This window comes from Penicillium verrucosum, assembly GCF_028828655.1.
Source record: "Penicillium verrucosum strain IBT 35672 chromosome Unknown utg000004l_segment0_segment0, whole genome shotgun sequence".
In the NCBI taxonomy this organism is placed as follows: domain Eukaryota; kingdom Fungi; phylum Ascomycota; class Eurotiomycetes; order Eurotiales; family Aspergillaceae; genus Penicillium; species Penicillium verrucosum.
The window spans coordinates 577846-600382 of NW_026643213.1; the positions used below are offsets into that span (position 1 = coordinate 577846).

General features: G+C 49.4%; 8 protein-coding genes across 8 annotated transcripts; 4 read left to right on the forward strand and 4 right to left on the reverse strand.

Annotated features, from left to right (window-relative positions):
* Positions 1–7337: 7337 nt before the first annotated feature.
* N7516_009671 (PaaI family thioesterase) lies at positions 7338–7995 on the forward strand (the record flags this gene model as incomplete). The annotated part of the gene is made up of 2 exons (XM_057222390.1): positions 7338–7436; positions 7582–7995. The coding sequence occupies 2 exons, from the start codon at positions 7338–7340 to the stop codon at positions 7993–7995; spliced, it is 513 nt and encodes a 170-aa protein (XP_057069611.1).
* Positions 7996–8282: 287 nt separating this feature from the next.
* N7516_009672 (secretory pathway gdp dissociation inhibitor) lies at positions 8283–10078 on the reverse strand (the record flags this gene model as incomplete). Its single annotated transcript, XM_057222391.1, has 8 exons — positions 8283–8371; positions 8426–8683; positions 8733–9284; positions 9347–9692; positions 9743–9770; positions 9831–9890; positions 9951–9975; positions 10033–10078. The coding sequence occupies 8 exons, from the start codon at positions 10076–10078 to the stop codon at positions 8283–8285; spliced, it is 1404 nt and encodes a 467-aa protein (XP_057069612.1).
* A 446-nt stretch (positions 10079–10524) lies between these two features.
* On the reverse strand, positions 10525–11442 carry mrpl4 (mitochondrial 54S ribosomal protein uL29m; the record flags this gene model as incomplete). Its single annotated transcript, XM_057222392.1, has 3 exons — positions 10525–10695; positions 10844–11010; positions 11079–11442. The coding sequence occupies 3 exons, from the start codon at positions 11440–11442 to the stop codon at positions 10525–10527; spliced, it is 702 nt and encodes a 233-aa protein (XP_057069613.1).
* Positions 11443–12266: 824 nt separating this feature from the next.
* N7516_009674 (NOT2/NOT3/NOT5 family protein) lies at positions 12267–14028 on the forward strand (the record flags this gene model as incomplete). The annotated part of the gene is made up of 6 exons (XM_057222393.1): positions 12267–12348; positions 12428–12569; positions 12659–13139; positions 13191–13456; positions 13517–13871; positions 13933–14028. 6 exons carry the CDS (start codon positions 12267–12269, stop codon positions 14026–14028), a joined length of 1422 nt encoding a protein of 473 aa, XP_057069614.1.
* Positions 14029–14269: 241 nt separating this feature from the next.
* On the reverse strand, positions 14270–15323 carry gtmA (gliotoxin thiomethyltransferase; the record flags this gene model as incomplete). The annotated part of the gene is made up of 4 exons (XM_057222394.1): positions 14270–14658; positions 14711–14767; positions 14827–14865; positions 14930–15323. 4 exons carry the CDS (start codon positions 15321–15323, stop codon positions 14270–14272), a joined length of 879 nt encoding a protein of 292 aa, XP_057069615.1.
* A 793-nt stretch (positions 15324–16116) lies between these two features.
* On the forward strand, positions 16117–19901 carry N7516_009676 (condensin subunit SMC2; the record flags this gene model as incomplete). Its single annotated transcript, XM_057222395.1, has 5 exons — positions 16117–16143; positions 16196–16236; positions 16325–18482; positions 18535–18909; positions 18963–19901. 5 exons carry the CDS (start codon positions 16117–16119, stop codon positions 19899–19901), a joined length of 3540 nt encoding a protein of 1179 aa, XP_057069616.1.
* A 478-nt stretch (positions 19902–20379) lies between these two features.
* Positions 20380–21113, forward strand: N7516_009677 (CUE domain-containing protein; the record flags this gene model as incomplete). Its single annotated transcript, XM_057222396.1, has 2 exons — positions 20380–20658; positions 20784–21113. The coding sequence occupies 2 exons, from the start codon at positions 20380–20382 to the stop codon at positions 21111–21113; spliced, it is 609 nt and encodes a 202-aa protein (XP_057069617.1).
* Positions 21114–21427: 314 nt separating this feature from the next.
* Positions 21428–22360, reverse strand: psf2 (DNA replication protein PSF2; the record flags this gene model as incomplete). Its single annotated transcript, XM_057222397.1, has 4 exons — positions 21428–21542; positions 21604–21885; positions 21924–22189; positions 22247–22360. 4 exons carry the CDS (start codon positions 22358–22360, stop codon positions 21428–21430), a joined length of 777 nt encoding a protein of 258 aa, XP_057069618.1.
* Between the last annotated feature and the right edge of the window lie 177 nt (positions 22361–22537).

Below are 22537 nucleotides of genomic sequence, written 5' to 3' on the forward strand. Positions count from 1 at the left end.
CTAGGCCGGGCCGTATCGGAGCGTAGCGTGCTACCGGGCGATAAAAGAATGGTAGGTTTAGATGGCGAGCGTGCTTCACGAGGCTCGGACTACGTGTTCTAGTAAGGCGGGAGAGGTGTTACCGACTATTAGAGCGTTACACGGCGAGAGGTAGGAGTATGACTAATCTACTACCCTTGCTAGAGAGGAATAACAATCTTAGCGCCTAGGGCCCGAGTAATAAAGTACTAGGCGACGCTATCTGGTATATCGGTGCGGAAGGAGTAGGAATCACCACTACCGTCGAAAGCGTAGTTCATACATACACCACTAAACAACACCTAGGATTCCGAGAGGATAGCGACGATATATAACTAGTATAGTCCATTACTCCGTATACAGAAGGCGTATTGGTTAGAGGGGTCAACTACGACGCCAAACCGCTGACCTAAGGCCGAACGGATCGATAGTCTCCCTAGCTTCATATAACGGTAACGAGGCTAGCTAAACGCCTGATATCGCCAATCTAGGTACGGTAAGTCAGTGCGGATTAACGCCTAGCACTCCCTCTCCTAGCCTAAAGAGTTAGGATTGGATACCGGATCACTATTAGTATCGAGACCGTATAGGGCCGGGCTCAGTAAGGGCGTTATGACGGGGTTAGAATAGCCGAGGGCTAAGAAAGTGTTAATAGTATGAAGGTATAGGGACTAGCGGAACACGTACTTAGACGAGTTGGCGGCCGGACCGAGGTAAGAGAACGCGGGAGTTAAGGGCTCGGTGAGGGTTAAGTGGCTATCAGAGGGGAATTAGAGTATAAACGTCGACGGCGCTTCTAATAGGTATATAACGATATAGTCAAAGGTAATAGAGAGGGGATTGCCTAGAGGAAATACTAAGAAAGAAGAGGATAAATACTAAAGGGGTAGTAAGAGATAGGGACAGAGACTACAACTCTACGGGCCTAAATTAGAGCTACAAAAGCGCGGTAAAAGTAGTGAAGTAAACGGATAGATTAAAAGACGGTATTAGTAGTCAAAATAGCTTCTATAAGGCTTAGAAAGGTCCTTATAGAGAAGAATCAGACACTACATTAGTATAGGCTCGCCTATCGTAGAGACGATAGAGAGGATAGGGCCGGGGGGCTACGCTAACTAGGGGGGGAGGAGGAGATCTAGTCTTCTAGAAGCCACCTCAGCAGCGGCCTTAGCGACGACGGTATACGGGTGGCAGCCCTACGGAGAGAAGGGGACGAGGCGGGTAAGGAGGTAATAGGGGACCGGACTAGGAGACGGGACGGTATAAATCGGCCCGGTATAGAACGCGGGGATAGGCGAAGGACTAGGGTAGCTATAGGGAACGAAATCGAGCCCGGTAGCGGTATATACTGCGGCATACGGCGTCGCCGGTCATCTAGATATATGAGTATGGTCGGCGTAGGCCGAGTAGGTTAGAGGCGATCGAAACTAATAGCCTCCTCAAAAAGAACTCCTATAAGGGTACGGACCCGAGAGACTACGATGTAGTAGAGGCCCGAGGAATAGGGCCGCTCGGTAATATTAAGCACTACCCGGTCTATACTAATGCCCTATGCCTTATATACCGTTATAGCGTATAATAGGACTAGGGGAAACTAGGTCCTCGTACACTATTAGTTCCCTATAAGGAACTCGCGTATAGCGGTAAGAATAGGGATAGCAGGGGAGCGATCAGGCCTAATTCCACGGCCCATAAAGTGATCGAACCGCACGAGGAGGGCTATCGGGGTTTCGTATCGGGGGTTCGTAGTGGTAGGGGGCTATACCACATCCTTAACAGTGCCAAAGGCCCCGTTCACAAGGCCACGTTCGGTCTAGATATTATTAAGGAGTATAACATAGCTACTAATAGAGAACTAGATTGTATGATAGAGGTTGCCGGCCTCCTCGGTAGAAGCAGCATCGGCACCGGTACCGGTATAGGCGGTAGTAAGCGTAAGCATAGGCTAATCGAGGTCCCGGAGACGGCTATAATTAAACTACTATACCTAGCTCCGAGTAAATAGGATGCGTAGGATATCAGCAAAGGCGACAGCCTTATAGGGATCATTATTACGGACTCGGGATACGAGGAGCTTAAAGTCCGCCCGAGTAAGACGCTCCTTACAAAACCGGTCTAGTATACCGCGGAACCGGACGCTAATATCATCGGTACCCTACTAGCGCATAATAGTATCGAGCTCGATAGTCCGGTCAAAGGCCGTATAGAAGGCCTTAGCCTATATATCACGAGGTTTAGATACGGGCAAGTTGGAGAATATAGGCTTCTAGAGGACTAGGGGGAGCTAGAAAAAGTCTCTTATAAGTAGGACACTAAGACCACCAAAGTAGCGGTCCCGGGAGCGGGGGAAAATCTCCTAGCACCGCTGCTCGATCTAGAATAGTATATCAAGCCCGACCATAGACTTCTCGTCGATAATAAGGTAGTGGATATCATGGAAGACCTCCTATATGGCCTTAAGGGTGTCGGTAGGTAGGGACACGTACTCACCCATAAGTTTAAGCGGGAGGCGGAATAATAAATATAAAGTACGGCCTATAATATTAAATACGGCAACCCCTATTAGGGCTATACGTAGGATAGGGGTACGGACGCCAGCCTCTCTAGCTATCCGAGTAAGTATGGCGGATAAGAGCATAATCAGGTAGGACTTTCTAGTCCCTACCTTACCGTCGATATTTAGTAGTAGGGGGTCTAGTCTTACTAAAAGGGACTCGCGGAAATACTCGACAACCATATCGAACACCTACCGCTGCTTTAGCTAGAGGGTACTAGGCGAGGCGTTAGACTAGGCCTTAAGGGGGGCGGGGTCTACGGAGATAGACTCCTTCTAGTAGTCTAGGGGGATATAGAGATCTATATTACGGTATATATAAGGCATCCAGTCATACTCACAATCGAGATCACGCTCTCCGAGGTTGTTAGGGTCCTGGAGATACGTGGCTAGGTCCCGATTTAGGCCACGCCGCGCCAAGTCCTACTAGGAGCGGGGCGGCTTGTCCTTATCGTCCTCGTCGGCGGAATCCTCGTATAGGTCCTCCGGGGTATCGTTAACCTCGCGGCCGTACCGATCGTCGGGGTGGCTATAGGAGGCCCGGTAGTACTAATACGCGTCGAGCCAGGAGCCAAACCTAATACCGTTAAGCTCGAGAAGTTTACCTTTATGCCGGAATAGGTGGTGGAGCGTGACCTTAACCCGGGTATAGTCTAGTATACCGGGCCGGTACTAGGGCTAGTATAATAGGACATGGTCTAGCACGGTACTACCGCGGGGCTTCTTAGTCTTGTGGTTAAAACGTCGAAGGAATTCCAAGTACGTGGTATACCTATATTCGGAGGGACGTTAGCGGTACTTCGTAAGCAGTGACTTATGTGGCTAGATCTCCTCGTTAGGTTAGGTATGGTATAATATCGCCTGGTCATCCTAGGCGCGATACTAGACAGCGACCATAGTCCGGCTACTATAATGTAGCGGGATATGGAGTAGAATCTGTAAAACTTCCTAGGCGGACTAATCACGCTAGGAGAGTAGAGCGTTTATCATCTTACGTACGGCCGAGAGAAGCGGATTACGATCATTAATATAAGGTAGAATGCCCCGTATCAGGTCGAGATAGCTTTATATCGGGCGCTTGGACTTACTAACGTACTTAGAGAGATAATTTAACAAAGCCTCGGCACCGGTATATAAAGCGATGTCTATATTAGCTAGCCACGCTATACTGACAACCGGATTATATAGGTTAAGGTACGCGTTATTACGCTCCGGTTATAGACGGTAGTAGGTAGCGCTAAGTAGCTTCGCTAGGACCGGTTCCGTGCGAATCTAATAGGGGAAGCCTATACAGCAGTTAGTCTAGCCCGTAGTATTATTCTTACGTAGGTAATACTGGGCGCTATAGCGGTAGCGCTAGACCTAGTTGACCATACGCCCTAGATATTCGATAGTATTATACTAATCCTCGGGCCGGAGCTATAGGTCCGACCGGGCTTATTCATAGATGGCGTGCGCTATACGGCTAGGAGTCGGGTTTACCGCGGAGATATATATACCCTAATGCCGGGCAAAGTAGGAGCGGAGCTCGGGGGTATCTAGGAGCTCGGGGTCTAGGCAGCCACGGATCTAGAATAGCGCGTGGTTATAGACCGAGCCTCGGCCCTACCACTCATATCGGTTCTAGTAGTCGCTAATATAGAATATCCGCTTTAGGACCTTCTCTTAGAAGGCCCTAAAGCGTATATCAAACCACTAGGCGACGATATAAGGATTCTCTTAGAGGTTAGTCCGCGCAATACGGCGCTATATAACGCTATCAACTACTAGCTAGTCCCTATATTAAGGGAGATAGCGCATAAGGTCATCCTAATAGAGATCGGCGGCCGAGAGGGTAATAAAGAGATAGGTAGTACCGAGGTTCTAGACATAGGCGAGTAGGTCATAGCGGCAGGCATTCTAGTAGGGCCGGGTGCCTCGGAGGTAGGTAGAATAACACGCGATATCCTAAAGTAGCTTCTAGGCCTCGGGGGCATTACTTTCAAAAGCTATATAGAGGTTATCCGCCGAGATCTCACGGTCACTATAGCCCTTAACGAAGAAGTCGGCCCGGGATATGGCGGAGCGCCGTATAAGTATATTAAAAACCACAAAGCGGAACCGAGGATACTATACGAAACGGCCCGACTTATAGCGCATCAGGTGCCGGCACCACTCTTCAAACTTAACTATACGTAGGCGGGAAGCCTAAAACTCGGCCTTATCATACGGGAAAAGGGTCGGGAAGGCGAGGGAGAGTATAGGCTAGCTACTACTAAACTCGAATAGCGGAGTGGCCCTAATAAAGGGTAGGGTGAGGTAGCGACGCCGGGACGGTACGCCTTCGGGCTAAGTAGAGGACTCCTCGGGCGGCGGGCGGGCTACAAAAACGATATTACGGAGTACGGCCTCCTCGTCTAGTTCGTTCTCGAGGTTAGGAACGGCCACGTACTCGGGTCCTAAGTCATCCTAGATAGAAGGGTCTAGCTAGGACGACGCTAGTGGATCCTCGGGCTTAATAGGCTAGATTTAGGACGGTATAAGGTCAGAGACATCATTATAGAGCGGTAGCTAAGATAGGCGGGCCGGGTCGATAGTAAGATAGCGGTAACCGGGGTAGTGGGTAGTAAGGAACTAGAGCTACTACGTAACCGCTACGCGGCGGACTATAAAGTCACGATTAAACTAGCGGCGGAGCTATAGACGGTCTATAGTGTCTATAAGTCGAAGTATAACGAGGTCCAGCTCGGCAGGGAGCAGTAGTAGCCGATCGTAAACCTTAGGAATATTCACCAGGAAGTACGCCACGTAGCCGCGGTAGAAATACTATTAGCCACGAACCTAGCGGACTTCGATAATGGTATAAACGAAGGAAATCAGCATCTCTTCTACCTATATTAGGACAAGGAGGTAGGACGGGACGTCGTCAGGACGCATATCGTTACTCGGACCGTAAAAGTAGGTACGGTCCGATAGAACCGGCTTCCGGTCCTCGTCCTTATCCTTAATACGACACTAATAACAGACTCCGGCCTAGGGCCCCCGTATTACGCACTTCATATCGAACTAACGCTCGTCATAGCGCGTATAGGTCTCTATAGTAGATTCTCGAAGTATATCCTAGAAGTCACGGACTAGAGCCTATTACGCCTCTGTCAAAGGCCTAGACGTCGCGGTATAAACCGAGTAGGCCTATAAAGATTAGGATAAATACGGTGGTATATAAGTAGGGGTAGCTATACGCCGACCGGGGGAAGCGCGAGGGGTGCCGGGCGTAGGGAGAGGGGGCGAGGACGGGAAATACTACGATAAAAATAGCGTAGGGGGATCGGAATATAAAGAGACATAAGAGGAGGGGGAACTAACGATACTAGGAGGGGAGGCGTCTAGGAGACCTCCTCACTAGCGCGACGCCGGACGCGGTACTCCCTCTTCTTTATATTATAGGCCCTAGTAGAGGCCGCGTAGCCGGGAATAGCCTTAGAATAGGCGACGGCGGGCCTAGACACTACGAGCTATTTAGATAGGGGATATCAGTAATATAAAGATAGTAAGGAAGTTACAAACCTTAGTAGACGCTTCCTCGCGGCACTAGAGATAGGCTTAAGTTAGGGGACCGGCCCGGCGACGATTCTAGAATTGGTCTAGCGGCTTAGCGGTGCCACATTTGACGCATATACGGTGATCGGTCTACGGGACGGGCCGTATATAGATCTAAACCTCAATAAACGGGGGTCTAGCGGGCGGTCTCTAGCTCTAACGGCAATCTAGGCACTCGGTAGTAAGGACACCTGGTTGGCGGCGGTTCTGGAACTAGTCCGTATACTTATAGACGCGGCACCTAGCGTATCTACGGCTGCTAGATTGGAGATCCGGCGGGCTCGATTAGATAATAGGCTGCGGCGGGCGAGGAATCTCGACGTACGGGCTAGGGAGGGGACGCGGTTTATAGGGTATCAACGTCGCGGCCTACACGTCTCTTTTACGCGCGTAGCGCTATAAAGTATTAGACAATAGCGTATTATATAGATGGGATGTTACGCAGATACCTGGTTATTCGTAGTACGACAACCGAGACAGGTTCGAAGGGACCTAGTACGGGCCGTGGGATCCTAGGACACGTCAAATTGATCCATAGGCTTAGCATTACCGCATTTAACGCAAGTTATGAGATCCATTATAACGCGAGGAGGCCTATGGGCGTATGCAAATAGAGCTATAGCGAGAGGTGGAGGCAACGTAGTTTGTAAGATGGATAGTTGGTATTGGACGACGCGGTATAGGACCGTGTTATAAAAAGAGCAATAAGGCCTGTTTAAAGCCGGGTTATATATAGGCCGGATAACAATGGGAAGCATGTGCCAAGCACGTGGCATTGTCTGTCACGTGCAAATCCGGGCCGGGCCCTCAAAGTCGAATCACGTGACTAACCCTACCCTGATCACATGAGGAGTGAATTCTACAGCCAATCAGAGGCCAGGATCTCAGAATTCGCAAGGCGGGTTTTTTGGCATAGTCTGTTGGGTATATTGCCTGTATTATTTGCTTCGCTTACGCTCAGCAAAATAACATACTAAAAGATAAAAGATAGAAAGATGAACATATTCCCAAATTTAAGCATTATCTGATCCATAGTAACATGGTCGGCTTCACCACAGCCGAGGTCCAATATAGGCGATCCGAGAGCTGCGGTGATACTTAGCCTTAGCTAGTTACCTCTACTTCCAACCCTTCTTCCCATCCCATCCCATTTTGATTTTCGCATTTGTCATTCCTTTCAGATACAATGTCAGGCAACGCAATAGGCGCACCGTCCAGGAAACTGGACGAGTTCGAGGAACTCGTCTACGAGTATACGGCGCGAATGGGCCTAGGGAACGAAGCAGTAAGTACTCACGTACCACATGCCATGCAGCAACATTACATACATATTATATGTATATAAACATACATATGAACTACATTTCCGCTACACACCACGATGCCACATAATTACCCAGGTGAATCCAGCGCTTACTTATTTCAAAAAGCATTGGGATGTCGACGCCCGCAGCTGTAACCTCCGCTTCGAATCCGCAACCCGCGGTCCTCCGGCTACAGTCTCGTTCCTGTTGACGATTACTCCTACGCTGAGTAATTACATGGGCAATCTTCACGGAGGCTGTGCTGCTACTTTGATCGATGTTCTATCAACGACTATCTTGTTGGGCATTTCCGAGCCTGGGAAGTTCTCTTTCGGTGGTGTTAGTCGCAATCTCAAAGTGACTTATCTGCGGCCTGTACCTACGGGAACTGAAGTGCGGCTTGTTTGTGAGGTTATTCATGTTGGGAAGAGGTTGGCTTTGCTTCGGGCTGAGATTCAGAAGGCGGAGAGTCGGGATATTTGTGTGATTGGGGAACATGAGAAGGCAAATACCGATCCGGAGGTGACGCAGAGGATCTGATCTGATCTGGGTTGGTTTTTATATGTGTAGAAGGGGGATACTATATATTCTCAGGATTTTAGAAGGTACTTGAAGATCCATTCGTATAGATCTCATTTGCATCAATAAAATTGGCAAATCCTATCAATCGCACGAGCGAAGAGCATGGTATTGACCAGAAATATTGTGCTTCGTTTGTTATGATAGGGAATAGCGGATAAAGAACAGAGAGACTATCGCACATGCCCAAGAGAAATATAAGCAATCTAAGTAGTACTAGATTATCCGATTGTCAAGGCGACGCCTTTTTACTCGGTGGCCAATTGCTGGTCTTCCCGGAGACCCTCAACCTTCAACTCCTCGCCAGTGGCACGGCGGTACACATCACGGACATCATCTGGGAGAAATGGTTAGTTGAAATTCATAAACTTGCAATCATAAGACAGCTTACCGGTCGTAGTCTCGAAGTGAGATGTCGCGTCATAGCTCTTAGAGATGAAGATGTTGGACTGCTCGCCATTGTCAATGGGCTCGTAGAGAGGAATGGGGGGTCCCATGAACTTCTCTTCGATCTTGCCCAGACGCTCGAAGCCAGCCTCAAGCTCAAGGTGGTGGTTGGCATCGTTCTCGGCGATGGTGGACACGATGGCGATGTAGTAGCCCTTAGGGCAGACGTTATGCGCGGATGAGACCATGGCAATGTAAATATCTGGAGAGGTTAGTGCCCTGTTAATAAATCGGGACCGCATTGAACTCACCGTGCTTACGTCCAACCTGGGACTGGGGAATGATCAGCTGCACAGAGTCGCTGCTGTCGGTCTTATCGATGGGGTGGTTCAGAATGCAGATAGCCTTGAGCAAGTATCCGGTGACCTTAGACTTGCTCGGGAAGTAGGAAGGATCAGCGATGATCTTCTTGGTCTTGGTCTCAAACTTCATGGCCTCGGATTGGTCATCACGGTCCTTCATGGTCGCCTTGATACCGGAGACCTTGCCGTTCTCGTAAAGCACCTCGTCAACGTCGGTGTTCAACATATAGGTACCGCCGTAGATGGCAGACAGACGAGCGAAGCCCTGGGGCAGCTCGCCGAGACCGTAGAGAGGGTAGATGTAAGGCGATTTTCCGTAGCGTGCCATAGAGTTGACATACAGGCGGATGCGGTTAATGGTTTCGACGGCGGCACCGTTCTGGTTGATATATCCGTCGGAGGGGTACAAGGCCATGGAGTGACCGACGAAATCGCGAGTGTTATCCTCGAGGCCAAACTTGTCGTAAACCTCCTTCATCGTGCAAGCGTGAATGTTCAATCCTGGTCTCTATTAGCTATCCGCTTTGGCGAACCGCGAACTGACTCAGATTGCAAATACTCACCCTGGTGACTGGCTGGGTCGTCCTCCTTGAAATCACCAACCCACTCGAGGAACTTCTTGGCACGTCGCTTCTCGAACAAGCCCATGAGCGATGAGCGGAGAGCTTCACCAGCATCCGAAGGCACTTTAGCCACGGTCGCCTTGGGGCCCTTGCCTTGCTGGACATAGCTGCCAGCAATCTGCTTGAACTCGAGGTACCGGGTAACATCGGTGGACACCAAAATGTTGGTCAACTCTCCATTGGACATGAGCAGCTTGGGGACCAAGTCGATGTTCCAGTCATTGACCCTCCCGTATTTCTTCCATGGCTCCTCGCCGGGTTTGACGTTGCCGTATTTCTTGAACAGCTGCAAAAGGGTGTCAATAGGGTAAGTTGAAAATGAATCGGTGCACATACTGCTTCAATGTTGACGGAAGCTGCTTCTCTGTGGCTATTGTTAGCTATTTTGATATTGGTGCTGTCATCGTGAGCTTCTCCAACTTACCCTCCATAGTGATCATTGCGATCGATGTGAAGGACCTTGTTGCCCTTGACACTGAGGACACTGTAGTCGAAAACAATGAGAAAATGGTAGAATTATTAAAAACCAAGCTCAAAGACCTACCCAGACAAAACACACTCGGTTAGGCCTGAAAGAAAATGGTCAGTTGTTGACGTTTGGGGGGGATGGCGGGGTAGCATCATACCAGTACCGAGCACCACAACATCATACTCGGGGGCAATCTCGTCCATAATGAATATGGAATATTCTAAGGGTAGAGAAAGATAGAAAGATGATTCAAGAAAATGAGTAGGAAGAGAAAGTTGACTACACTCCCCGCGGATCAACGAAGCGGTAAGAAAGGGGAACTAGTTATTTGACGGATCCGCCACTAGTGAATTACCTCACGATATTAATGACATGGGACAATTTGGCTTCAATGAACCCCTGAATATGTATACGCTTGAGTTCTTTTATTTCAGGGGTAAAATATGATCGGTTCCCAACATTCTTACCTACAGGGTTAAATTAAAAGGAGGTTTGTGCCAGATGATGAACCATCTCTCATATATCCAATGTATAATTTGACATGCGCACTACTAAAACCACCTTGAAAAGCTAATGTTACATACTTAATTGACCCTTGAAGACTTGGCGTAAGTCTCCTCGACTGGGTGTCTAAAACCTCTTCTCGTGCTTATTGTTCCTTGCCTTGGGCTGGTCCCTTGGCCTCTTGCTCGACCTCAACATCATCGAGCCCGTAAAAGTTCTCAGGGCGGTATCCACGCTTGTACATTCGTGAGGCGTCCTCCCAAGCATACCAGCGTTCACGTAGAACGTGCTTGATGTTCTTCATGGTGCCTCGAATCTAACATGATCAACGAGTCAGTCGGGTTCAGACAATTTCAATCAATTAATTGTTGTCTTGAAAGTAACGAAGAGAAAAAAAGTCTCCACACAGCTTTCCAAGATATGAAGATAAACGAGAAGGCTTATACAGCTGGGGGAAAACTCACCACCTTGTCCCGTTCCTGGGATTCAAATCCACCGTAACCAGCCTGAATTCTTTCTCTCTCGAAATCCGATGTGGCAATGCGGTTTCGTTCCCGAACGCATACATGCCACAGACCGTGGAGGTCCTCCCAACTCCTTTCGCGGAGTTCCTGGATACCCCACTGACGACCTAGATTGCCAACATCAGCATTGCTCGTAGAACATTCATTCTATAAGTTGGAGACCCATCAAACTAACCATGAGTGTTGTCATAAGATGGGGTAGGCAATGCTTCCCGGTTAGGGGGGAAGAAGGCCCAGAGTCCATGGTTGGGGTTTGTTTCACGTGGTTGCATGTCTTTTGGCGACACAGGCTTGGGCAATGGCCATCTTGACACGGCAAATGGGGTTCGGGGACCGGTTCGATTGATGGCCGATACGCCACGGTTTTTGCTCTTGTCGCGTCGAGGGTTGGCGCCGACGGAGGCAGTGGAAGAAAAGCTTGAAGACTGGATGGCTGACAGAGTCACGGAAGGGTGAAGTGATGGCGCGAGATAGGTAGGAGGCAATTCAGCCATAGCCAGCCCTCTCAGGCGGCTAGCAATGCGTGGAACCTGCTGCATTATTGTGATTGCTTTCCCCAGGATGGTCGGAGTCGGAGATTGATGGCCTTTCTTTTCGCAAAGGCGGCAAGGCTAGTCACGTGCAACCACCAACTCAAGATGAGCTGGGATGCTTCCAGCCTCGGGTTCATCGGATTCTCACTTCTTTTTCTTTTCTCCCCAAGTCATCTTGGTTCTTCTAATCTTTCTTTAATTCAGTAATCTACAATCCCAAAAAAACTTATCATTAGAGATATCTTTTATCTTTACCTTTTACACCTTCCACCGCGGTTAATTACGGACTTGGCCTGTGCATTGTTTCGCACCCGCGCGTCTAACCACCCAATCGACCACTCGGCGGAGGTGTACCGCATCAAGCGTGACCAAGAGGCCTTGTGGATTCCTCCCCTCCACAGATTCACTTCCGGTCTATTACTCGGCCAGTCTGCTTTTGATTTTTGACATATCCTGGGATATTGGGAAATACCTTCTTCTTCAGAAATATCGACTATGAATAGGCCAGGTTCGTCATTTTCCTTCAATGCCTTCGCAAACCCTTGTGCCTTTCTTATCTTTCCCTACCTCCGCGGACTACTTGATATAGTCGGACTTGCTGTTGCGCTGGGATATACTCTCATTGGTAGTGGGAGTTACCCTCAGAACTGTGGAAGCGTCAGGGAGTCCAATGTCAAGCCTTGGTGCAGATGGTTTTACATTTGCGACCGAGACATTTGCAAGGACATACCCTCACATTCCTGTGGTGTTGATCTGAGCAGCTCTTGATGCGACGATCGTGCTGACTTGTCACGCTTGTGTCAGGACCTGGCCCGCAGCCACTGAAAGGCATGTCCGGATTCCCCACACAACAGCAAGCACAAGCTCGAACTGCATCATTAGCCTCCGCGCGATTGTCAAACGGGAAACTGGGTGCGATTCTCGAGTCATACTTTCTGGACACTCAATATTATCTTTTATGGAAGGCGTGCTAACATGGGAGTATCAACAGGCGCCGGTGCGAATTGGAGCTTCAATCTACCTGTTAGCGGAACATCTGGCCTACCGGGCACTCAGCAGCGCACAATGGGCACCATGGGAAGTTTTGCGCAAAGTCTTGGAGGATCTCAATCTGCGGCACCACTTGATCTCTCGTAAGTACTCTTTTGCCATGGTTCGCGGTGGTCTCCTGTATCTTTGGCCTTCCAATTTGTCTCCGAACTGACGAAGTCGGTGATTCTAGGGAGTTCCCTTCGCTATCAGGAGCATCACAGCAATCACAGTCACAAACTCCCGGTCAGCTAATGTGGGCCAACGCAAGTCAACGCGCTGCTCAGCAAACACCTGTGCAAAGACAACAGCTCCCTCAGCCATCGCAAACCCCCTCCCGTTCCTCCCAACCCCAGGGTCTTCCTACACCTCAACAATCTCAACCACCGCATGATGACATGTTTCCTTCTGGTTCGCAGTTTGCCAATCGACTTGATGACTTTAGAAATGGTGGCCAGGGTATCAGTAGCCAACTTGGTGCGGGTGGCCAGCCCCAGACAGGCAACATTGAAGAGTTCCCCCCTTTAGGTCGCAATGCTGCTGCTGAGCTTCCTCTCGGTCGAACTGGTTCTTTGATGCAAGGTGCAGGGTTTGGGGGTTATGGGGCTGGTCTGGGGGCACCACGGTCACCAGTCAGCCAAGTGCCTAATGGCATTTTGGGACAAGAGAAAGACGTACGTTCCTGCAATCACACACACTTTTAGGCAGTACTAACTTTACAACAGGACTTGAACAACGGTGTGCTTCCAGGTCAACGTAACTTTAGCGACCCACAACAGCTACAGCAAAGGCAGCCAGAAAATAACGATGGACAAGATGTTTCTAATGCGCCTCAGAGTACTGAGCAACCGCCCCTTGCACAAATGAGTGAACTTGACAGGTTTGGGTTGGCGGGTCTTCTGCGCATGATTCACAGTGAGAGTCCTGATGTTGCAAGTCTCGCTGTTGGCCAAGATTTGATGACACTAGGATTGGATTTAAACCAGGCGGAGTATGACTTCCTTTGTTCCCATACTATTCACGCATACTAATAATTTGCTTCTCCGCATAGGCCTTTGCACACATCGTTTGCGTCACCATTCGTGTCATCAATGTCAGCAGTCCCTTTGGAACAGGACTTCTCCTTACCGGGTTGTTATAATGTCGCCAATATCCAACCCCTCCAGTCTCGCATTCCTGGGTTCAGCGATGAGACTCTCTTTTTCATCTTCTACAGTATGCCTCGGGATATTATGCAGGAACTAGTAGCTGAGGAATTGATGGGCCGCAAATGGCGGTACCACAAGCTCGAACGGTGCTGGCTAACTCGTGATGAGACATATCCTGGGCCCGTTGACGTGGAACGTGGTGTGACAGAACGCGGCGTCTATCTTTTGTGGGATTCATCCGCCTGGAAGAAGGTTCGAGTAAGTAACTTTCATCCTTTTTTGGGATCTTAAGGGCTGGTCAAGCTAACTATGATCACAGCGTGAATTCATCCTTCGATATGAAGACTTGGATAACCGGTTGGATCCTAACCGAGGCGCCGCCCGCCCACCTGGTGTGATGCATCATGCCTCATGATTTGAAGTTGATATGATCTAGGCGCACGCAGAATACAAGTGGCGTTCGGTTTACTGGTCTGTGTTATATTGCCCAGGGATGGCCAACAGTACATTAGCCTTCGGGGACAGATTTCTTTGGTATTAAACGGGCTATGTGAGAAACCAGGATACGATATTTGAAAATCAGTGCCCTGGATGATCTTGTCACAATATTCTGAAATGCTATGGATTTCTGTAGCTTTCCCTATCCACTTCCCTATCTAGCAAGACTTGCGCGCAGTGGACAGAATAGCCACCCAATCGGTGTCCATGGTCCCATTCCCGTAGGTGTCTTCCAAGTACTTCTCTAGAGCGGGACGAAGCTTGTCCTTGTTTTCTTCCTGTTGCTTCTCATTCCAGAAGGACTTCATCATCATGGGAAGAACCAACATAGTCATCTCAACAAAGACAGAGCATGTGAGTGTCAACTTTATCGTTTTTGGGCGGACGTCGATGTCCTGAAACCCACGCTCCTCGAGCTGACACTCGATCCAAGGCTTCGAGTGCCATTTCCCATCAGTCACGGTCGCCATGAACTTTTCGGTCTCAAAGAAAGGCAGGTTGCCTGGCATTCTTTTGATTGCTGCTCGGGCGATAGCGATCCAGCCGGCTGTTTTAATGTCAGTAAATTTGTTGTCTGGGACAATTGTTTCGATACTCACGCTCGATCCAGGTTGAGAAAGCAATAGTCCCGCCGGGTTGCAGCATTCGGACGGTTTCTAGTGGTGGTCTCTATTAGCCTTGGATATAATCAGAAAGGAAGCCATAATATCCTTACCATCGAGAGCCTTAACAGACTCAGGGAGTGCCATATAGGCTATAGAAGGAACATGCTAGTTAGCCAGTCGAATAAAATCAGAGTGCATCGAGAAAGAACAAACCGAAAGCAGTGAAGATGTGAGAGAACTGAGCGCTAGCCAACTCAGGCTTCTGCGCATCCACGATCTTTGCCTCCGCGTTTTCCCAGCCCTCTTCTTGTATACGGCGTGTGGTATACTCGATCATTGCCGGCGAGAGGTCTCCGCAGGTCAGCTCCCACATCTTCTTGACACCATCATCAAGCTTGTCATTGAGGGAGCTAGAGATAACACCAGTTCCGCAGGCATTGTCAAGGACCACTAGAGGCTCCTCGGGGTTGGCCTTGGACTCGGCGGCCACCTTGCTCTGGTCAACTAGCATTTCGGCGAATGGGCGAGTGACCATCTCTCCGCGCTTGAAGGAGCTAGCATAGGCTTCACTCTTAAAGAGAGCCTCCAGATCGGGTTTGCTAGCCATGGTTGGTAAAGCTGTAAGGTTGTTGGTTATTGTGATGATTGAAGTTGATAGAGGTATATATATCTGTTTAGAAAGAAACTTTGGGTGGTGCGATTCAAAGTTGAGATTATGGAAAAAGACATTCTTGCCAGGTGAAAACGCCCTCTTAAATAGACAGGAGTTATTCTGGAGCTCCCATAGTTCGCCTATTGTTATATCACATGGTACTATCAAGTGCTGTGCGATATGGAAAGTGTCCGAGAATGTCTCCGAGGGTGGGTTTCAGTTGAGTCAACTCCTAAAAAAAGCCCCTTCAAGGGGGATATAGTAACTGCAAACCCCTGCTACATCGTATTCCAGCGCTATATGAATGGCAATGATTGGTTGTGGGTGGGGTTTAGGCAGTTGAAACCCCCAAGGTTCTCTCTTGGTAGTTCCTGATCATTATGAGTGAATTGGCAAAAAAGGAGCTTTGCAGAGTCAAGGCGAACGTAACAAAGTCCTTGGCCGACATTTCACATCAGACATACAGAAACAAGCTTCCGAATGTCAGCCAATAAACAACTTTTGGCTAACGGAGAGATTTAATCTCAAGTTGCCGAGGGCCATTTTTCCATACTTCGATATCACGTGAGCCATACTTTGATATCACGTGAGAACAAAGCCCCCGCGCTGACATCAGCAAAACGACGCCAGACCCAAATGGGCAAACCATCAACAGCGGCTGCGGCAAAACAATCAATCCCCTCCACTTCACATCTGGCCGACCTATGCACTCTGCTAGCGAGCAGAACGCCGTTTCGGAGTCGCAACCATGAGGATTACTGAAATTGTCATAGATGTGAGTCTCAATATTGTTCCTTGGCTATTCACTGCGCTAACTAGATTGTCAGGGTTTCAAATCGTACGCTGTGCGTACGGTGATTTCGGGATGGTATGAAATCCTCCGCGTCAAAGCATGAATTAAACCATGGCTTTTATGCAGTCTTGGGGCGATTGGGTTTACTAATTGCGCGATATAGGGACGAAGCTTTCAACTCGATCACCGGCCTGAACGGCAGTGGTAAATCCAACATCCTCGACGCCATTTGCTTCGTGCTTGGTATCACCAACATGACCACAGTTCGCGCGCAAAACCTCCAAGATCTCATCTACAAGCGCGGCCAAGCCGGTGTCACGAAAGCCAGTGTTACAATCGTTTTCGACAACCGAGATACCGCGAAGTCGCCGATCGGATTCGAGGAATATGCCAATATATCCGTCACTCGACAGATTGTGCTAGGAGGCACAAGCAAATATTTGATCAACGGCCACCGCGCGCAACAACAGACTGTTCAGAACCTGTTCCAGAGTGTCCAGCTGAACATTAATAACCCCAACTTCCTTATTATGCAAGGTCGCATTACGAAAGTCCTGAACATGAAATCGGTCGAAATTCTGTCGATGATCGAGGAGGCAGCTGGTACACGAATGTTTGAGGATCGAAGAGAAAAGGCGAACAGGACAATGGGAAAGAAAGAGCTGAAGCTGCGCGAAATTGAAGAACTGCTGAAGGAGGAGATCGAGCCTAAGCTCGAGAAGCTTCGGTCGGAGAAGCGAGCCTTCCTCGATTTTCAACAGACGCAGAACGACCTCGAGCGCTTAACCCGACTTGTTGTTGCCCATGACTATGTTCGTGGCGGCGAGCGGTTAAGAGTTGCAGGCGAAGAGTGCGAAAATAAACACAACAAAGCACAAGCTCTCGAAGATAATGCGAACAAACTGAAAAGTGAAATTGCTCATTTGGAGGAGGACGTGAAACGGGTGCGCACAGCTCGCGACAAGGAATTGCGAAAAGGCGGCAAATTCCAAGGGCTTGAAGATGAGGTCAAGAACTACTCGCACGAGTTGGTCCGACTGACCACGGTCTTTGATCTTAAGAATGCAAGCATGGACGAAGAGAAAGAGAAACGACAGACTATTCAAAATACTGTCACTGATCTCGAGAAAGTCTTGAAGGAGAAGCGTAAGATCTACGAGAAGCTACAGGCCCAGTATGATACCGCCAAGGCCGAGTTAGACGCACAGAATGTGGAAGTGGAGCAAAAAGAGGAACTGCTTCAGACATTGCAGACCGGTGTCGCATCAAAGGAGGGCCAAGAGAGTGGTTACCAGGGTCAACTGCAAGATGCGCGTAACCGTGCAAGCAATGCCGCCACAGAACAAGAGCAAGGAAAGCTCAAAATCAACCATCTTGAGAAGCGAATCAAAGAAGAGGAGCCTCGCGCAGAGAAGGCAAAGGAACAAAACTTGGGGCTTTTGCGTGATCTCGAAGGGTTGAAGTCTCAAGCTAGCAAGCTGGAATCCGAGCTGACCCGGCTTGGATTTGAGCCTGGGAATGAAGAGAAAATATACCAGGAGCAGACCGAGCTTCAACGGGACATTCGTGACCTCCGCCAGCGGGCTGATGGCCTCAAGCGACAGGCAGCGAACATCGATTTCAACTACGCAGACCCTCATCCCAACTTTGACCGGTCGAAGGTCAAGGGTTTGGTTGCCCAACTTTTCACCCTCAACAAGGATCAAGTCCCGGCTGCCACTGCGCTGGAGATCTGTGCCGGTGGACGTCTTTACAACGTGGTTGTGGACAGCGCAGAAACCGGCACTCAGCTCCTTCAGAAAGGAAAGCTGCGCAAGCGTGTGACTATTATTCCCCTCAATAAAATTTCTGCCTTCAAGGCCTCCGTGGAAAAGATCGGAGCTGCGCAGAACCTTGCCCCTGGAAAGGTTAACCTTGCTCTATCCTTGGTTGGATACGATGAGGAAGTTCTGGCGGCGATGAACTATGTCTTCGGCAACACCCTTATCTGCGAGGATGCCGACACAGCTAAGAAGGTAACATTTGATCCATCAGTTCGGATGAAGAGTGTCACGCTAGAGGGAGATGTGTACGACCCGTCCGGAACACTTTCCGGTGGAAGCTCCCCTAATTCCAGCGGTGTTCTCGTTACTTTGCAAAAGCTCAATGATATCACCAAGGAGCTGCGGACCAAAGAACGGCAGCTCGCGACCTTGGAGGAACATATGAAGAGGGAAAAGAAGAAGCTCGATTCCGTTCGCTCTATCAAACAAAATCTGGATCTCAAGAACCACGAGATTAAGCTTACCGAGGAGCAAATTAATAGCAACTCTTCGTCTTCGGTATGGCTTCCTCCTAATCTGTTCCTCGCAACTTGCAACTAACCCGAATCAGATCATTCAAGCTGTTGAGGAAATGAGAGCAAACATTGAACAACTCAAGAAAGACATCACCGACGCCAAGACTCGCCAGGCTGAGGCATCAAAGGATATCAAGCGAATTGAGAAAGACATGAGTGAATTTAGCGACAACAAAGATAGCAAGTTGGAGGAGCTACAGACAACGCTCGATAAACTCAAGAAGAGCTACACCAAAAATTCTAGCTCGGTCAAAGAGCTACAGAAGGAATTGCAGACTTCCAGACTAGACTCTGAACAAGTTGGAAGCGACTTATCCGCCGCTGAGGAGCAATTGGTTGAGTCAGACAACACCCTCAGTGCTCAAGTAGAAGAGATTGAATCACAAAAACGGGAGCAAGCGCGGCTGAAGGTATGTGATGCCCTTCCAACATTACTCGATAATCATATAACTGACAATTCTAGGATGCCCATGACATCGCACAAGCTCAGCTTGACGACGAGAGGGCCAAGCTGACCGGCTTTGACGAGGAATTGCGAGAATTAGAACAAGCCATGAAGAGCAAGTCCTCTCAGATCACCGAGGATGGGCTCGAGGCGCAGAAGCTCGGCCATCAGCTCGAAAAGCTCCAAAAGGATCAGCACACTGCTAGCCAGGCCGTAGCACACATGGAACAGGAACATGAGTGGATTGCGGATGAGAAGGAAAATTTCGGACGTGCCAACACTCCCTACGATTTCCAGAACCAGAACATTGCGGAGTGCAAATCTACCCTACGCAACTTGACAGAGCGATCTCAAGGCATGAAAAAGAAAATCAACCCGAAGGTCATGAACATGATTGACAGCGTCGAGAAGAAGGAGGCTGCCCTGAAGAACATGATGAAGACAGTCATCCGCGACAAGCGAAAGATCGAGGAGACCATCATGAACCTGAACGAATACAAAAAGGAAGCCCTCCACAAGACGTGGGTCAAGGTCAATGGCGACTTCGGACAGATCTTCAACGAACTCCTACCGGGAAGTTTTGCCAAACTCGACCCTCCCGAGGGCAAAGACATCACAGATGGTCTCGAGGTCAAGGTGTCCCTGGGCAAGGTCTGGAAGCAGAGTCTGACAGAACTGAGTGGTGGCCAACGATCACTCATTGCTCTCTCGTTGATCATGGCGCTCTTACAATTCAAACCCGCGCCAATGTACATTCTGGACGAGGTCGACGCAGCGCTGGATCTGTCACACACGCAAAACATTGGTCGACTGATCAAGACCCGATTCAAGGGTTCTCAGTTCATCGTTGTCTCGTTGAAGGATGGCATGTTCCAAAACGCCAACCGTATCTTCCGCACACGGTTCAGCGAGGGCACCAGTATTGTTCAAGCGTTGACTCCTGCAGATTTGAAATAAGCATGCACATGAGGTTGGTTTGTCTATAGTTTCTTTCTTGGTGCCGGTGGAGTGTGACATGATCATGTCTGGCCTTTGGTGTTTGGTTGATTTTGGATGGGAATGGATCTCTGTCTTATGAATTACGCATGATAAAGTCTATTTCAATTTCTTCATAAGTATAGAACATAAAGCGTACAATGTAGGTGCGTAATATAATAGTCGTGGAAGACAACCTTCCAAACTCGGAAACTCCGGTACCCGGCACGTGCCCGATTCTCAACCTGACCCGTGCCACCTTCCAACGCGCATTGCGATTTCATTGCGATTTCATTAAAAGTTCCTCCCATTGCGCCCATACCTAAGTATCTCACCTGGGCATCACTTATATTAAATCATATCCAACTCGCAGTCTTTGAGTCTCACAGAACCGCTACAGCCAGATACCAACATCGGGGACCCTGAACGCCTGACTCAACTTGCGCTCCGCCAACACAAGATGACAGACGAGGAACCTTCGCTGAACATACCGTCGCTTCTCACTCTAGCGGTTGTATCGTACTTTGTTCTCCGGTGGTTCTTTAACCGTGATGAAAGCCCCGCGGGAGGAAGCCGAGGTCGGGGGCGTGGCAATGTCGTCGATCCGGCACAGGTAGAACAGATCGCGCAGATGTTCCCTCAACTGAGCACACGGGATATAATGTGGGATTTGCAGCGTAATGGGGGAAGTGTTGCCGCAACGACAGAGCGGGTTCTGACTGGACGGGGCCTCGAAACGGTACGTGCTACGCTGATGCTGTCATTAATCTTCCCCGCCTCGGTCCAAGACAAGGCGATTTGGTTGCAGGCTGCAAACATGAACCTCGAATTGATATACAAGCATTAGCTAATTTAATATCTTAGCCTCCTCCGTCCTTCCAGCCTCAGGTCGCACCTCCCCCCACCAACATCCCGTCGACGCAGACCGCCACGGCCGCACCCGTGCCCAAAGCAGACGCACAAGACTTGATATCTCGGTATAATTTGAATGAAAAGGCTGAGAGCCCTCCCACAGAGTCACAAACCGAAACACCTTCTAAGTCCTCCTGGTCTCAGAACAAGGAAGAGCGCCAGCGGATACTGCAGAAGCGTCGGGATGATATGATCTTGGCAGCGCGGAGGAAGATGATGCAAAAAAGCAGGGCGATGTTCAATGATATGAGAATTATCATGCTCGCCCGTTCGACAATGTGACTTTCTGTACACTGCTTTTTGACCTCGATAAACCTGGCCAAACCCGGCACCAGTGTTTCCTCGAGGCCGATATACCCTCCATTCTTTCGGTTTTATTTCGCGGCATGATTTTTGTATTAAAGCGTTCGCATGCTGTATGGTGTTAGTTCAAATTGGAACAGTATCAATGATAACCGTTGGTCGTTGGATCCGAAGGGTATATTGGATTATATACATGAAAGTCGTTTTGGGCATTGGTCTGCGTCACATATGCACCGAATAACTCCAAATGAAAGATACCCCCAAACAGGAAAAACAAAAATGGCCTCAAATGCTTAGAACTCCATGTAATCTTCTTCGTCATCGGCCTGGGTGCCATCGTAACCACCGTTTGCTCTCTGCTCGGCCATCCGTTCACGTCGAGCCTGTTCCTTGGAGGACCCAATTCTCCTATGAGCCAGTTAGCCATGTACTCGAATATACAAGTATCCGAGAAAGAAACCAAACATACCGAAGACCATCTACCACGCCAGTAACAAACCCTCGCTCCTCTCCCAGCTCCATAGAACCGACACCTGTCAAAGCAACACCGCCGCCACCGGTCGCCGCAGCATCTAGCACATCAACACCAGACCTCATTTTCGCCATGCGCACCTCGCGCAGGTCCTTCAGCAGTCTCCGAATCTGATCCGGATCCACGAGGTCATTGCTAGCGGCGTCAAGCAGCAGATTCCCAACCTCAACCCAGTGAAACGGTAGTGAGGGGGATCCCGCGAAGAGGTCACGGTCTGGGCTGTGTTTTGAGGTAGGAAAGGTGGCGCGGCATAGTACCGATTGCCATCGGGTGTGTACTGCGGCCGAGCAGATGGCAGGGCATCGCGGTCCAAAATGCTAGGTTGACCGGGCAAGGGAGGAGGTGGGGAGAAAGCGTTTTTGTAGTCTTGATGCTGGGACTCTACTTCGAGGATGAGAGCTAATGGCTCTGGGTGTAGCCATGTTGGTGGGATAATGTTTGCGCGGCGTTGGCGTTTGAGGAGGAGGGCCAGCCAGAGGGGGAGCGAGGCGCGTCGGGGTGGGAGGAGAGGTTCAATAGGGCCCTGGAGATGGTTAGCCTTTGGGGGAGTTCAGAGAAAGCAGTTTGGGGGCGCATTTACTCCTAGTAGTTCGAGGCCTTCTAGACGCTGGCGGGGCACAATTGTCACTGTTTCCATCTCTGCCAGGAAGGCGATCTCTGAGGCCGTGACGCCCCGAGGAAGATGGAAAGCCATTGAGGGTGTGAATAGGAAGATGAAGGCGATTTAAATTGTTATGAGAGTCGCGATCTCATCGTTTTTTTGGGATGATATCGGTCGTCTTGATCGTGGTCTTGACCGGTTGCTCTGTGTGTCTTTCGTTTCGCTTTTTTCTCTTCCTTCTTATTTGATGATTGTGTCTCTGCTCCTCAA